This window comes from Pleurodeles waltl, chromosome 2_1, assembly GCF_031143425.1.
Source record: "Pleurodeles waltl isolate 20211129_DDA chromosome 2_1, aPleWal1.hap1.20221129, whole genome shotgun sequence".
NCBI lineage: Eukaryota > Metazoa > Chordata > Amphibia > Caudata > Salamandridae > Pleurodeles > Pleurodeles waltl.
This window is the reverse complement of record NC_090438.1, coordinates 779,870,995-779,888,218: the sequence shown is the minus strand read 5'-3', so window position 1 is coordinate 779,888,218 and position 17,224 is coordinate 779,870,995. Positions and strand designations below refer to the sequence as shown.

At 44.2% G+C, this 17,224-nt stretch overlaps 1 protein-coding gene across 6 annotated transcripts in view; it reads right to left on the bottom strand.

Annotated features, from left to right (window-relative positions):
- The window catches only part of NUP153 (nucleoporin 153), a 630,217-nt gene that overhangs the window by 196,456 nt on the left and 416,537 nt on the right, over positions 1-17,224 (bottom strand). For all 6 annotated transcript variants that reach the window (XM_069218389.1, XM_069218381.1, XM_069218361.1 and 3 more), the window contains 3 exons: positions 14,377-14,511; positions 10,513-10,611; positions 10,291-10,378 (listed from right to left, as the gene is read on the bottom strand). In XM_069218389.1, the coding sequence (XP_069074490.1) occupies positions 10,291-10,378; positions 10,513-10,611; positions 14,377-14,511 (322 nt within the window). The remainder of the gene's footprint in view (positions 1-10,290; positions 10,379-10,512; positions 10,612-14,376; positions 14,512-17,224) is intronic.

Here is a 17,224-nt window from a genome sequence, read left to right as displayed (position 1 = left end):
CTCCCCTAGGAACTGTGAAAATTGCACTAAGTGTCCACTTTTAAAACAGCTATTTGTGAATAACTTGAAAAGTATACATGCAATTTTGATGATTTGAAGTTCCTAAAGTACTTACCTGCAATACCTTTCGAATGAGATATTACATGTAGAATTTGAACCTGTGGTTCTTAAAATAAACTAAGAAAAGATATTTTTCTATATAAAAACCTATTGGCTGGATTTGTCTCTGAGTGTGTGTACCTCATTTATTGTCTATGTGTATGTACAACAAATGCTTAACACTACTCCTTGGATAAGCCTACTGCTCGACCACACTACCACAAAATAGAGCATTAGTATTATCTCTTTTTACCACTATTTTACCTCTAAGGGGAACCCTTGGACTCTGTGCATGCTATTCCTTACTTTGAAATAGCACATACAGAGCCAACTTCCTACAGGTACATTTTAGGTGAAAGAACACTGGTGCTGGGGCCTAGTTAGCAGGGTCCCAGCACACTTCTCAGTCAAGTCAGCATCAGTATCAGGCAAAAAGTGGGGGGTAACTGCAACAGGGAGCCATTTCTTTACAAAGGTCTCTTGGACTTAAGATAGCAAGTTTGAATATATTTTACTACCCACCATGCTATGCCTGATTTAGATATAGGGTTGACTGTGTGGTGGTGAAAAGCCGACAAAGGTTTTCTAGACCTTCTAGAAGTTTTAGTTCTGTCAATGTAAATCATAAGTGCACTTGTATTAACATCTAATGTATGGCATACTCTTTACACAACAGAATCTGGTTGAGGTAAAAAAAATAAAAAAAAAACTGGCAACCCAATAGGTTGGTTGAGGTGAAATTAGGATACTACCTTAGGTAGGAATTTATGGTTGATGCAGAGAACCACCTTTCTTTTGTTTATGTGGAGCATGGTTCTTCTAAGTTTAAAGCCTGGGGCTCACTAACACCTAAGCTAAGTGATGGCGATTCAAAATGCCACCCTTTCAAGAAAGAAATCGACAAGGTTCAAATGGGGGACCCATGAGTGTGGTAAGAGCGTTAAAGGTTCCAGGAAGGTGCTGGGGTAACCCTTGGCAGAATAACTCATTTGAGTTCTTTCATGAAGGCTTTGATAACTGGATTTTGTTTTTTCAAGAGAGAAAGGTGCTGTCTATTTTAGAGGTAAGCAGCCATAACAGCAAAAAATAACCATACAGAAGTGTGCGCTAAATTCGCCTTTACTAAGTAAAGGAGGTAGCAGACAATGTCTTGCACCATGGCTTTGAAAGGATCAATTTCTTTAGTGATGCTAGCAAACCTAAACCTTCCATTTTGCTGGAAAAATAGGCTATTGTGGTAGGTCTACATGCCTCCTTAAGAATGTCAGTCAGTGGTGCAAATTTAATCAAATATCTACTTGCCAACGGGGCAGGTTGCTTCATCAATCTACTTGTCCTGTTAAAAAAAAAAATATCTACCTATCCTTTTGATGTCATGGATTGCGGCGACACATTATGGCAGCAATTTAATTATATAAGAGCTCTGATAAAAGCCTTTCCGATTATGCTGGGGTTACCACTATAGTAGGGCTTTAATACTAGTACTTTCCTTATTTTGCCCCCTTTTTGCAGATCTATATACTAGGGCAGGAGGTAGCTGTAAGCAACTATTGCATGGTTGGAATACCCTTTTGAGTCTGTGCAAACCTATTTACTTCTATGATTTAAGGGTTTTCACAAGTTCTTCTCCAATCATTTCTAATACTGAGAAAGGCTAGAAATTTACTCCTGACAAGGGTCAGAAGTAAAACTTATTCCAGGGTTGGGAAAAAAGTGGTTGGAGGGAAAGTGAACTTGTAAACGCTAAATAGATGTTTGCCTAAATCTACACATGCATATTTGCTTGTGCTTCAATACAGTTCAACAATATATTCTGAGTACGATTTTCTAGTATCCATCTGTAAAACATTGTAAATTAATGAAATGCACATATGCATTAATATAAAATGCATAATATGGGTGCATTTTTGTGATTTTAAGAACTGGCCCCTAATTAAGTCTGGCGTTCAACGAGACCTTTTGTTTTTATTAAAATTCTATCTCTTTATCGACTGGCTTCACTGTGAATGATCGCAATCTGCTCTTTCACAAGAAGCATATCAGAACACAAAGTAGTTTTGGTCACTGCCAGGAACCATTGTAGCGATGTGTCCTTTTTTGAGCCCATACATATTTCTGCCAATATTTGTTACAATGGTGAGGGCTTAGCAGCTTCCACAACAATCATGTTTTACAAACGTAATGTTAAAACAAGACACGCAGTGACGAAACTAAAACACTGACCTCCAATGTCAGACCTAATGGCTTTGCCAATGCTAGTTTATTTTCAGGTTTCCCAAATTAGTGTTTAAACTGGTGTAGGAAGATGGCTCTGTATATACTATCCCAAAGTGAGAAATAGTGTGTACTAAGTCCAAGGGTTCCCCTTAGAGGTTTATATTCGCAAAATTAGATAATACTAATGCTCTATTTTGTGGTAGTGTGGTCGAGCAGTAGGCTTATCAGAGGGTAGTGTTAAGCATTTGTTGTACACACACAGACAATAAATGAGGAACACACACTCAAAGACTTAACTCCAGGCCAATTGCTTTTATAATGAAAAATATATTTTCTTAATTTATTTTTAGAACCACAAGTTCAAGATTTGAAGTAAATACATAAAATGCAAGGTACTCCACACAGGTAAGTTAGGAACTTTGAATTAGAGCAATAACATATACAGTTTTTGTTAAAATTACAATAAGCTATTTTAAAAGTAGACAGTGCAAAAATAAACAGTTCCTGGGGAAGGTAAGTATTGGTTAGATTGTGAGGTAAGGAAGACACTTACAAGTCTTAGTTCCTGGGCATAGGCAGCCCACCGCTGGGGGTTCAAGGCAATCCCAAAGTTACCACACCAGCAGCTCAGGACTGGTCAGGTGCAGAGGTCAAAGAGGTGCCCAAAACACATAGGCGCCTATGGAGAACAGGGGTGCTCCGGTCTGCCAGCAGGTAAGTACCCGCTCCTCAAAAGGGGTAGAGCACTGGGGCGGGGGAGTGGGACAAGTAGGCACACAAAACACACCCTCAGCAGCACAGGGCGTCCAGGTGCAGTGTGCAAAGCAGGCGTCTGGTTTGTTTTGGATTGGTTTCAATGGAAGGACCCGGGGGTCACTCTAGCGGTGCAGGCAGGCACATGGGGGGCTTCTCGGGCCAGCCACCACCTGGGCTAGACAGAGGGTCACCTGGGGGTCACTCCTACATTGAGGTTCAGTTTCTTCAGGTCCTGAGGGCTGCGGTGCAAGGCTTGGTCCAGGCGTCGGGTCCCTTGTTACAGGCAGTCGCGGTCAGGGGGAGCCTCTGGATTCTCTCTACAGGTGTCGCTGTGGGAAGTCCAGGGGGGTCGTTTCGGGCTACTCAAGGAGTCGCAGTCGCTGGGGAGTCCTCCCTGTGGTGTTGGTTCTCTGGATCTCGAATCGTGGGCGTCGGGTGCAGAGTGTGAAGTCTCACGCTTCCGGCGGGAAGAGAGACTTTTCAAGTTGTAGAAAAGTTGCAAGTTTGTTGCTGGTTGTTGAGCAGAGCTGCTGCTCACTGGAGTTTCTTGGTCCTGGGATTAGGGCAGCCCTCTGAGGCTTCAGAGGTCGCTGGTCCCTGTCAGATGCGTCGCTGGTTGCAGGTTTTCGAGTCAGGAGACAGGCCGGTAGGGCTGGGCCCAAAGCAGTTGTCTTCCGTCATCTCTGCAGGCTTGAAGGTCAGCAGTCCTCCTTTCTTCAGGTTGCAGGAATCTGATTTCCTGGGATATGGGGAGGCCCTAAATCCTGAATTTAGGGGTGTGTTTAGGTCTGGGAGGACGGTAGCCAATGGTTACTGTCCTTGAGGGTGGCTACACCCTCTTTGTGCCTCCTCCCTGTGGGGAGGGGGGCACATTCCTAATCCTATTAGGGGAATCCTCCAAACTCAAGATGGAGGATTTCTCAAGGCAGGGGTCACCTCAGCTCAGGACACCTTAGGGGCTGTCCTGACTGGTGGGTGACTCCTCCTTGTTTTTCTCATTATCTCCTCCAGCCTTGCCGCCAAAAGTGGGGGCAGTGGCAGGAGGGGCAGGCATCTCCACTAGCTGGGATGCCCTGGGGCGCTGTAACAAAAGGGGTGAGCCTTTGAGGCTCACCGCCTGGTGTTGCAGTTTCTGCAGGGGGAGGTGAGAAGCACCTCCACCCAGTACAGGCTTTGTTCCTGGCCATAGAGTGACAAAGGAACTCTCCCCAGGCTGGCAGGAACTGGTCAGCCTACACTAGAAGTCGGGTATGTTTCAGGGGGCATCTCTAAGACGCCCTCTGGGTGTATTTTAGAATAAATTGCACACTGCATCAGTGTGCATTTATTGTGCTGAGAAGTTTGATACCATATTTCCCAGTTTTCAGTGTAGCCATCATGGAACTGTGGAGTTCGTGTTTGACAAACTCCCAGACCATATACTCTTATGGCTAACCTGCACTTACAATGTCTAAGGTTTTGCTTAGACACTGAAGGGGCATAGTGTCATGCACATGTGCCCTCACCTGTGGTATAGTGAACCCTGCCTTAAAGCTGTAAGGCCTGCTAGAGGGGTGACTTACCTTTGCCACAGGCAGTGTGAGGTTGGCATGGCACTCTGAGGGGAGTGCCATGTTGACTTAGTCACAAGCTGTGAAGCAGTGTGCATGTGCTGAGTGAGGGTCCCTAGGGTGGCATAAGACATGCTGCAGCCCTTGGAGACTTTCCCTGGCATTAGGGCCCTTGGTACCAGGGGTACCAGTTACAAGGGACTTACCTGAGTGCCAGGGTGTACCAATTGTGGAGACAAAGGTACAGTTTAGGGAAAGAACACTGGTGCTGGGGCCTGGTTAGCAGGGTCCGAGCACACTTTCAAATCATAACTTTGCATCAGCAAAGGCAAAAAAAGTGAGGGGGTAACCATGCCAAGGAGGCATTTCCTTACAGGAATACGTTGACATTTCGCTTGCACAGATGAGCTGCAAACACTGCTAGGTATTTGGTGAGCACACACGAGGTGCAGTGGTTATAGCGAATGGAAGAACCATGACCTGGTAATTTTTGCCCACTATGACAAATCTGAAGTATTTGTGATAGACTGGGTGTACTGGTATGTGGAAGCAGGCTTCCTTTAAGTCTAGTGTTGCCATTAAGTCAGCCTGTTGAAGAAGTGGAATGACATCTTGTAAGGTGACCATGTGAAAGGCCTCTGACAGGATTTATTTGTTTAAAGGCCTGAGATCCTAGATTGGCTTGAAAGACCCACCCTTTTTTGGGATTAGGAAGTATAGCAAGTATATTCCTGATCCCCGATTTTGAAGAGGAACGGGTTCTATGGCCTCTTTGAGGGGAAGGGCTTGGACTTTCTGCTGGAGTAATGTTTGATGTTCTTGCATTAACCTGTGAGTGTGCAGTGGAATGTTGGGCTGTGTGGTAATGAACTCCAGATAGTAGCTATGTTGTCTAATGACCAATACCCATTTGACTGTGGTGATGGAATGCTCAACAGGTTGGGTGGTGGAAAGTCCCCTTAGGAGTAGGTGTCCGCAGTGTTCCATAGCCTTAGCAGTCATGTGTCATTTTTAATCTTCTCCAGAGTAGAGTCTACTTGGGGACCAAACAAGTGATCAAAAGGCATTTTAAGAACAGCATGTTGAACTTTCAGTTTGAAACCAGAAATCCTAAGCCAAGCATGATGCATTAGGAGAATACTGGTACTAATTCCCCTGATGCAGTGTCTGCAGCATCTAGGGCAGACCACATGGAGGTGTTAGTGATTGTTTGCCCATCAGCTACCACCTGTTGACCCCTTTTTCTAAGCTCCTCTGGGAGGTACTGAAGCAATGCATCGATCTCATTCCAGTGGGCTCTATCGTTGCGCCCTAAGAGCCTGGAAATTGGCAATATGCCAATGGTTGGTAGCATTGGGTTTCAACCCCCCACACCGCCTATCCGCTTACTCTCCTTATGTGGAGGAACTGTGTCCCCAGTGGCTTGGGCGTTGTTTTGCATGCTGTAGTGGCAATTAGAGAGTAAGGGGGGAGTTGACCTCTAATAAAAATAGGGTCAGATGGAGAAGGCCTCCATCATCCCCCTCCACACACACCCCGACCCCCAGTGTCCAAATGTGGTGACCCTTGAGGTGATATGTCCAAGGGCTCTTGAGGTGGAGATAGTGGGGGGTTGGGGGGGGGGGGGGGGGGGGAATGAGGTGGTGGAAAAGGTGTGGAAGGACGTGGAACAAAGGCTGCCCTCATCACCTGCACTGACATCAGGACCAGACTTGACATGGTTGAAACCGGTGCCCTCATCCTTCGACCTCTCCGCAGCCTTCAACACCATACGCCGGAATTCGCTACAAAGCTCTGGACTGGCTCACCGCCTTCCTCTCCAAAAGAACCCAAAGAGTTTGCCTCCCTCCATTCCAGTCTAAAGCCATCAAGACCATATGTGGAGTCCCCCAAGGATCCTCACTCAGCCCCACCATCTTCAATATCTACATGGCTCCGCTTGCCAGCATCGCCTGCCCCCATGGCCTCAACATTTCCTACACCAACACCACCCAGCTCATCCTCTCCCTCACGAGAAAACCCTCTACCGCCGAGAACAACCTCCACGCCGGACTCCTCGCCATCACCAATTGAATGAAAGCAAGCCACCTTAAACTGAACTCAGGAAAAACAGATCATCTTTGGACCCAACTTGACAGCATGGAACGACTCATGGTGGCCTGCCACCCTAGGACCACCCAGACACCCACCACCCACCACCCACGCAATCTCAGCTTCATACTAGACTCTTCTCTTTCCATGACTCAGCAAGTCAACGCCATATCATCCTCTTGCTTCAACACCCTCCGTATGCTACGCAAGACCTTCAAGTGGATTCTGATAGAAACCAGAAGAATGGTCACCCACGCCCTCATCAGCAGCAGACTGGACTACGGTAACGCCCTCAACGCGGGACCCACAGCCAAGCTTCAGAGAAAACTCCAGCGCATCCAGAACTCCATCACACGTCTCATCCTCAACCTCCCTCGCAACGAGCACATCTCCGCCCACCTCAGATCCCTACACTGGCTGCCCATCAACAAAAGGATCATCTTCAAAATCCTAATCCACGCTCACAAAGCCCTCCACGATACTGGGCCAGCCTTCCTCAACAAAAGACTTAATTTCCACATCCCAATCCGCCAGCTCCGCTGACCTCGCCACATTCCCCTGCATCCAAGGAACCACCTCCGGCAGAAGATCCTTCTCCCACCTCGCCGCCAAAACCTGGAACTCCCTCCCCACCAACCTGTGCAAGACCCAGGACCTCCTAGCCTTCATAAAGTGCCTCAAAACATGGCTCTTGGAGCAGTAGCACCCACCCCGCCCCCCAGCGCCTTGAAACTCTACCGGGTGAGTAGCGTGCTTAACAAATTATTGATGGACTGAAAGGCAGGGCTGGTAGCCTTGTCCAGTTTTTCTTCCTAGGAGGGAGGAGATCAAGTGCTACCTCAAAAGTCAGCTTCCTCTTAAGTGGTGGAGGAGAGGAATGTTTGGCAAGCATGAAGATCCAGTGCTTCCTCAAAAGTCATTTTCCTCTTGAGTTTTGGTGGGGAGGAAGGTTTGAAGAGTATGTGATCTATCCCCACTCGAATGTGAATTTTATTACGTTGTTAGATGTCCATTTTCTCCAAAAAGTGTTTGACAGGCGGGGAAGACTTTGTGGGTTTCAGCTCTGAAGGTTGAGACCGAAGCCTTGGACTTCGCGGTGTGAGGCACTGTTGGTGTTGAGGTGGAAGATATTGACTACTGGGCCGGCAATGAAGATCAAGTCGGCTCCGAAGGCTGATCTCGGTTCTTACAGGATGATGTCGAAGGTTTGGACTTATGCAAAAAGAACAGAGGATGGACGGAATGCATCAGCCAGATTCAAGCTAGCCTGGCTGATGAAGGGTGATACCCTGAAACCGGTCCCAGGATGCTTGTTTCTGGTCCAGGGAAGAACCTAGCCTGGCAGTTTGGACTGGACTGTTCCTATGGGGAACAGGGTCAAGACTGATTTGCATATGGCTGGGTCCATACTGGAATGGCATGGCAAGCAACAAAACTGATGGATTAAACCCAGGTCTGTGACTGGGGTGAATGTTTGATTTGTTCTGCATTCCGTCCATCATCTGTTTACGCATTTGTTGCCCCAAGTGGAAAGGGTATACCCAGACGTGGGTCCCGTGCTTGCTATGCCACCAGATTCAAGCTAGCCTGGCTGATGAAGGAAGATACCCTGAAACCTGCCCCAGGATGCTTGTTTCTGGTCCAGGGAAGACCTAGCCTGGCAATTCGGGCTGGACTGTTCCTATGGGGAACAGGGTCAAGACTGATTTGCATATGGCTGGGTCCAAACTGGAATGGCAAGGCAAGCAAAAAAAACTGATGGATTAAACCCAGATCTGTGACTGGGGTGAATGTTTGATTTGTTTTGCATTCCGTTCATCTGTTTTTGCAAAGGTTTGGCCTTGGCAGGTATTTTCAGCGCCAGGCCTGAGGCCAGGGCATCCAAAACAGTTTTCCAGATCCGACCATGGCCAGGTAGCAGAGGTGAACCAGTGACCCCCGATTGTGGGACTGAAAGCTGTAGATATTTTGGTACGGTTAACCTGGAGGACAGGGGCTGCAGTACTCACGGGTTGAGCTGATGGAAGCTCCTGCATCTCCAAAACTACCTCTAGGTCAGAGCTGGAGCAGTTTGAGAGGGAAGGCCTCCTCGTCTTCGGCGGTAGATTGCTCCTGGGCATGCTCCTCATCAAAACATCAGGAGTATCATTTGTGGTCCAATGAGAGACCGCAAGGCGATAAGCCCTGCAGTCTGACTATATTCTTCAATACGAAGGATCTGCACGCTTAGCAGTCAGATGTTTGGTGGTCTGGGGACAGACTTAAGTTGCTCATTGAATGTTGGTCACTGTGCAGGTACTTTGCGTAACAACGCAGACGGAATCAAAAGGGCGTGTATTCCATTACCAAGTTCGCATTTTTGGAAGACTGTTAATGTCGGAGGTAGGGCCTGAGGGGGGGTGCCCCAAACGGGCTTTGGTCGAACAGAGTCGAACTGTGTAGTTTTCCGAGGATGCGCAGATTAAGTGTGAACTAGAACAATACCGTTGAAGATAGAGAAGAGAACCAAAGAATCAAAACACAGCTGAAACATGGAGCTCAGGGACACACACCGAACCAGACAGTGGAGAGAAAGCAATCTAACAATGGAGTCGATTCCCATGCTCACCGAGAGGAAAAGTCATTCAACCACATGACTCAATAGACTTCTTAGAAGAAAAACAAGTTGTACAGCTCCAGACTCAACATTAAATGGCAGGAGTATGCAGAGCAGGTGTATCTACAGCCACACATACCATCGAACATCAAATTCAGTTTAAGTTTATATGATTTTCTTGCTATGCTGCCTATAAAAAGTCACGGGGAACAGACCAAATATCAGAATACAAAACTATGCGCACAGAGTACCAGTGGGAGATATCTGCATGTCAGTCATATTCTATAAACGTTTCACATGTACAGGGCAGTTTCGCCAGTGTTCAGTTATCATAAACAACTGGCTGAACAAGAAGAGACATACAACACTGGTGCGAGGTTCAGTGTAAAGGAATTTAAAAAAAATGTAATAGTGGCACTGCACTCAATGTGGTCTGGGATGATAAAGGGTACATTTAAAACTGCACTGCAAGCCTCAGAGTCACCACACTCAGAGAAAGAATGGTGAACCGTAAAAAAAAAAAGCTCCTGTAATGTCCACAGAAAACGACAAACCTACTGATAAAATTAAAAAGCTCCTGTGGGAGGGTCAAACAAATAAAGTGAAAAGGTGCCACCAATACGAACAAGCCAACTGAGATTAACTTGAAAATCCTACATTCTTGAGCACAGTTTGACTCAGTGGATTATTACACACAATGTGGTCTGTAGCAAGACCGCTAAAAGCTATGGAATAGACACGAGCAATACTAGGATGACATTTGTCGGGGGGATCAGACTGCTTCTAAAAGCATAAAGCCATGCTGACAGGAAAGAGTGTAACAAATGAGAGTGGAAATGCAGCCCAAACTCATGAAATAACAGCTTCAGTAGTTAAGTGCTGGCATTTCCGTGTTAGACTAAGTGCTCATTTGCCACTAACAGGCAACAACTCTGGGAGGTTATCAAAACGTCATACAATGACACAGGAAATGCCACCTACCTGGGCTAACTATCATTGATGCAGGTTTCTTAAGTGCAACGGATGGATCTGCAGATTTCACACTAGGAATACTAAACGTAAAGCCAATCTGTGAGGAAGAATAAAAAAAACAGCAATGTAGCAAGGTACTGTGTTTTTTCCTAAATCATTTCGGAAATGTCAAATACAATACACAATAAAGGTTTCCTTGTACTGAAATGTTTGGGATGGTCATCTACTTACAGGTGAACCCAGAGCTGGTGCCTCTGTCTCCTTAGACTTCACAATTGGAGATGAAAATGTGAACACAGGACTACTATTTAATGAACTAGTTGGTGGCACCTGCAGAATGTTAGAAGTAAAACAAGTGTCAGTGATGCCTTCTTAAGCAGCTAACTGCAGCAAAACATGAAGCAAAGATGTAAAATATATTATTGAATAATTTGCTAATTAATAAAAGACAAGCTTTGAATGGTTTTCTATTGTCTCAGTGGCTGTGTGTAATCCAGCAAGAACGTCAAAATTCAATTCATTATTTAAACCAAAACCACTAAAACATGTGAGCATAGCCTCCTCGGTGCAAAAACTACAGCACCATGCAATAAATCAACATTCATATCCTTGGAATGGTTATACAGAATCTGCAGCTTCCTGGCAATGGAGAGATTAAGAATGCCAAACACAAATGAACCCTCCGCCTTGAAGTGGATTGGCATCTTGTTATGCTTTTCCTGACAGGAGAGTAATGTTAGATGAGGGCAACGAAGGGGACCTATTAAATGTATTTCACCTTCTGGATCACCTTTCTGTGTTTAGGGCTACCCTACGAGCACCTCTGAATATGCTGGTGGGCTGTGTATGCAAAAATATTTTCGATAAACAGGTAAACCATAAAATATGCGAGGGAATAATCCCCAACATTCGATAAAGTACATTATCTCAAGTCTTCACGTCTCTTCCCAACTTCAAGCACATGGACCTAAAAGGGAAGAAACTATCATAAATGTATACATTATGAAAATAATTAACTTAGCTGTGGAGCCTTGTCAAGCATCAGTTCTAAAGTAACTTTCTGAATCACTAGCCTTTGGACATCACAGACCTCATTATTACAGCTCTACTCATATGAAAGGGTCATAAGTCTTGAAAGAAACTACTGACTCTACTAAGTTTGATCACCATTTATGACCCGAGGCACAGCAGATGGGCCCTTAAAAAACATGCATCAAGTTTAAAATGAGGAACAGCTCCTATTTAACCCAGTGGGTTTTGCATCCAGAACAACAGATGTTGTCAGTTTATAGAAGTACTTTTAAAATGTGTAAATCATGTGCCAACAAGTATTTGACATTCTATACTTGTCTAGGTAAAGTCTGAAAGTTTTGATAGTCATAGCGTTCTAGACCAGGTGTCTCCAACCAGTAGATCTCGAGGTAGCAGTAGCTCCCAAACCCCCCTCACAGTAGCTCACAACCTGGAGTTCACTTTTAAATAAACACAATATTACATTTTTCCATTTAAAGTTAAGGGAAGGCTGTGTTTATTTTACTTTGTTATCATCATTACATCCCCAAAGACCACGCTCTCACTGAACACACTTGGCAGCCTTGTCAGAGTGACCCTAGTCAAAGTATTTTGTTCAAACCATAGTATCTGGCTCTATGGCTATTAGACTTGAAGTCAAAGAAGCTGGGTGTGGCGGTGTCTGGTAATAACGCATGATTTGTTTAGCCCTGGTAGCTCACAATGATTTTCACTGATCAGAAGTAGCTTTCACTACAGAAAAGATTGGAGACAAAAAAACTTATAGGTGTACGTCTAAATGGTGTACATTCCTATATTCCAAGACTAACCCTGTGTGTGGTTAGTGTATGCCTGGGCACAATTTCTTCATCCTGATCCAATAATTGATTTGCTTGCAGTTTGCCTGTGCAGTCTCACTTATGTAAGGTGAGGAATACCTAGGTAAGGGATTTCAAACACACTCAACGTAGCTATCTTGGAAAATCTAGAATGCAGAAAATTGCATAGCACTCAAATTTAAGTCCAAAAGTAGTGACACAAGTCTATAAAGTAATGAAAGTAATGATTCATAGGAATGGGTCCAATAAATGAGTTTACTGAAACGCAGAAGATTTTGTGCTCAAAAATGCATACGCAATCACAACAGCGAACATGTTATGTCACTATCCATGACTTTTTCAAGGGTAATAGTACACAAAGAACAAAGACTTATGAGGAAGTGTAATGTACTCCTGAAGATAGATAATCCATAGTGAGATGTTTAGTATGAAATACCAGAAGAAAGTCACGCTGGAAAGTAATAGTTGGCAAAGACATATATAGTGAAGCCTGTGTTGAAAATAGTTTTAGGTGTGTGATTTTTATAGAAGATGGTCAAGCTAAGGACAGTCTTCAAAGTACACACAATCCCAAATAGTGAATAATGCACTCTGTAGAGTCCTTGTTAAGTCTCTACCCGTGGGACAGAAGTTGAATGGCAGTGTGGCGTTCACGGTAAAAATAAAAAAATAAAAATATAAATAAATATATATATATATTTTTTTTATCCTTGGACACTGTACATTACGCATCCTCATGAGTACTTATTCTTCCTGTACTATTAGCCTTGAAAAAGTCACTGATGGTGACGAGAGACGTGTCGCTGTGGTGAATATGTTTGCATTCTGGTGCACAGAATCTTGGTCATTTTCAGGTAACTGGACAACTGCACTCAAATTACTATCTTGAGGGAGAGTGGTTGACGTGTTGCTTTAATAAGCATATTAAGCACATTTCAAAACGGACCACCTTTTCTAACAGATATTAAGAAAGGAGCATGCCATGTGTATTTTTTCTAATAAAGTGTGGAATAGTCATGAGTAAGTAATAGCAAACAACTGTTTGAGGTGGTATCTGTATTCATTATGGTGCTGCAAAGACCATTTAGATCTGAAAGATGAGCAAACTAGGAAAATCAATTTTACCCTTCTAAAGGACCCCACCATTATCATTCATTTTGAAGCACTCAAAATGGGCTTCCAAAGTTCTGGAGGAGAAAATATGATCTTTAGTGTTTTCCATCCAGATATGTGGTAGGTATTTTCAACTGTATGGGATGATCCTGAAGATGGGAGGTGTTCAGACCAATGACATGCCTTAAATCCCAGCCATTAGCAATCAAGCCCTTGCTCAAAGAATTATGTGGCATAATTGGACTGGGCAAAGGGTCATAACTGGACAACCTTCCTCATGATGGGAGCAGTGGGAAGGTCTACTTAGGCGATATCCCCAGGCAACAATGAGCCAACTTTTCCCCATAAAGGGGTAACTCGTATTACTATTAAGAACAATGAACTGATTCAAACTTGTCAGGATTAGAGTAAGTGAACAACAATTTAACACAATTACGGTCGAGAAAAAAAAAAGGAGAGACCTTTAAGCTTAGAAAATGTCATGCTTTCAGGAAGGAATGCTGGATGACAACTTCCACTAAAAGCTTCAAGAATCACACTAAAAATGGAAGCAGCTTAGAAGCAGAGTGCACTGAGGTGCCCAGGACCAGCGTGACTTGAAGGCACATTTTAGAACCAAAGTCCAGATCCTTCCTGATGGATTATAATAAAACCGGTCTTTGACCACATAAATAGAAAAACATGGGGAAGTTAAAGCACCATTAAACAGGCTACAATTAAAAATAATCTGGTACCATTTACATACTATAAATCGTGTCTGAAGCGAAACTGTAGTGTGATGCTTTGTCAAAGCAAACATTTACTGCATAATTTCGAAATTGTGCTTAAATAATTGTTTACGTATGTTTACAATTGCTCACCTCAAACACACCCCACACCAACACTTAAAGCTGCATATCTGTATGACATATTGCTGGGAATGTGGCTTAACTCTGCTGGCTTTTGAGAATGTTTAGTCTGAAGTTATGATATACCAATTCCTCTAAATGCTTTTCAATATTTTGCTTAGCAGCAACATCAATGGCAGCAAGGTACTGAGAGGTAGCAACAAGGTGCAGGGTGAGACTATGTAATGGGATTGTATGTAGAAAGCACAGCAAATAAACCACATGTATAATAAATACACAATTACCATACTGTGTGCTGGTTTTGTAACAACAATAGATGGCGAAGAAGTTGTCTTGGAAATAGAGCCAAAGCTGAAGCTGGGCAAGGAAGCAGTGCAGATTGGCAAGGCGATGTTGGGCAATTCTGGTACATCTGCATCCTGCAATGAGACACATTTTTATATGAAAACTCAGTATATTAAACAGAAAGGAATATGATACTTACCCTATAGGCATCTGTTTGTGGCATGTAGTGCTGTAGATTCACACGCTGTGCTTAACTTGTTATTGTTCGAAGAAAGCATTTTGAGCCACACAGTGTAGTTAGTGACTTTCCTTACGCAGTATTGCTCATGACCATTGGCTCCATAGATTGTTTTCCCGCTGAGCGGTTGTAGGATAGAAAAATAGTTAAGTGAAGCATAAGTATGTTCATGTAACAAGAGATGGAGAAAAAAAGGGAATAAAGGTATCTGCAACAACCCAGGGTTTCTGGGGAGGAAGGTGGCACATGCGAATCTACAGCACTTCATGCTACGAACAGATGTCTACAGGGTAACATTCTGTCTGTGGCATGTGTAGCTGTAGATACACATGCTGTGCACAGGCGATAACACAGTTTCCCTCTGTAAGGTTCTGGCTAGCTAGAGGATGTTGTAGAACACTGGAAAAGTGTACGTACAACAGCTTGTCCCACCTGGGCCTGTTTTGCTAGTATGTCCACACAGTTTCGTAAAAGTGTGGAATGGGCCAAATAGCAGTCCTTACAAATGTCTGAAATTGGAATACTATATAAAAAGCCATTTAAACTGTTTTTTTCCTACTAGTGTGTGGCCATGGCGGTGATATGAGCTGATTTTTGGCTTTGGCACAGCATGTTTTGATACACCAACTAGCCAGCGCGCAATTCCCTGCTTTTAAACATAAGTCACTCTATAAGGTTTAGAGAAGGCTACAAATAAATGCAGAGTTTTAAGTAAAGTTTGTGTCCTGACTATATAGTATATAAGGGCTCTTTTAACATCTAATGTATTAAGTACCCATTCTTCTACTGTGGTTGGATTTGGAAAGAAAATTGGTGGTTTCTATGGCTCGATTAAGGTGAAAACAAGGTATCACGTTAGGTAGGAACTTTCGGTTAGTTGAAAGAACTGCTGTGCCAGAATGTTCTTCAAAAAAAGGGTTATTCTAAGGTTAACGCTTGAATCTCACCCATCTAAGAACTAATAGCGACAAAGAAGGCTACCTTGGCATGACACGAATTGCAACAACAAGAATGAAGGGGCTCAAAAGGGAGCCCCATTAATCTTGAACTGTACTGAGATTTCAGGATGGTATTGGCGGTAGTCTGGGAGGCAAGACTTCAATCCTGAAAGCCTTGATTACAGGGAACCTGAAAAGGGAGGAGTGTTCCATGTTCTGTAGGTAGGTATGCCTCCACTGCCGCTAAATGTAAGGGGATAGACAAGAAAGCTAGCATTACAGGACAAGAAGGTAGGAGACAATGTCCTGTACTTGTGGTTTTAGATGATTGCTCTGTTTAGGGAGAAAATAGTGTTCAAATCTCTTCCACTCTGCTGCATTAGAGGCCTCTAGAGGTGGGGCGACAGTCTTCCCGGAGGATCTCCATGCACTCAAGGGATACATTAAGGTACCCAAACTAATATTTCAGCAGCGAGATTGCTAGCTTGAGTTGATTTGCATTGGGATGCCTTGGAGTTCCCTGATGTTGCGTGAGACTGTTCCGTTTGTAGGGGAACTTCTGATGGGGGACTACAGAGATCTTGAGGAGGGCAGTGAACCAGGGTTGTCAGACCCATGTGGGAGCTACTAAAATTAGCGTGAAGGAGGTCTGCTCTAGTTCCATGATCACATATGGAAGTAGTGGGAAAAGCAAAAAAAGCATACGGAGATCAAGAGGCGAAGCCTGTGCACTTACGGCAATTGTGAAAAGGTCTATGTAGGGAAACCTCGAATTTGAAGTATGGGAGTAGGACTTGAGGGTGGAGTTCCCACTCATGGACTTGTTGTTGAATTTTTGCTGTGAAGGTCTGCAAAGTCGTTGTTCGCTCCCAGTAGATACTTCGGAAAAGTGTACTTTGTGGTATGTTGTCCATTGCCAAATGCTCTGTTCCAACTTGGACAGCTGGGGTGAGTGTGACACCTTGGAGAATAACCATGAGGAAATGCTCTGATTTGATGTACCTGTTGAGAAGCCGCAGGTTGAGGATAGGCCTTGAGAAACACCCTTTTTGACGTTACGAAAATACAGTGAGTACAACCCCTTTTTTCTGTAGTGACAGGGCACTAGGTCAATGGCTGTTTTTTGTGACAGAGCTTTTACTTCCTCTTTTAGGAAGGACCAAATGTTGAGAGGAAAGGGAGTGAGGTTTTGGTGGCATATCTGGTGGTGTTGCAGTACGTTCCAGGCAATACCTATGTTCCACAATAGGAAAGACCCACTGGTCGGATGTGATGTTGCACCACTGTGGTAGAAACCCATTGGTCTTCCCCCAACAGGTGTTGTATGTGGAGTGAGGTTGGGGGAGCGAGTCGTTGTCTGGTAGGGGCACCAGGGTAAGCAGCCCCACCCTTAGCTCTGCGTATTTTATCCGCTCTTTATGATCCTCTTAAGCACCCCTGGTAGTTTGAATGTGCAGTTGCTGCCTCTGAGAAGAGGTGTGCGCCTCTGAGAAAGGGATGCTGGAACCTCTGCTAAACTAGGCAATAAAAATTAGTCTGTGGGGATGGAGATTGCAAAGCTCCAATTGCTTTGGCGGTGTTGGCATTTTTTTTTATTTTCTCCAGCATCTGATCAACTTGAGCCGAAAAGATGCTCTCCATCAGATGGCAAGTTGAACAGATGCTTAAGAA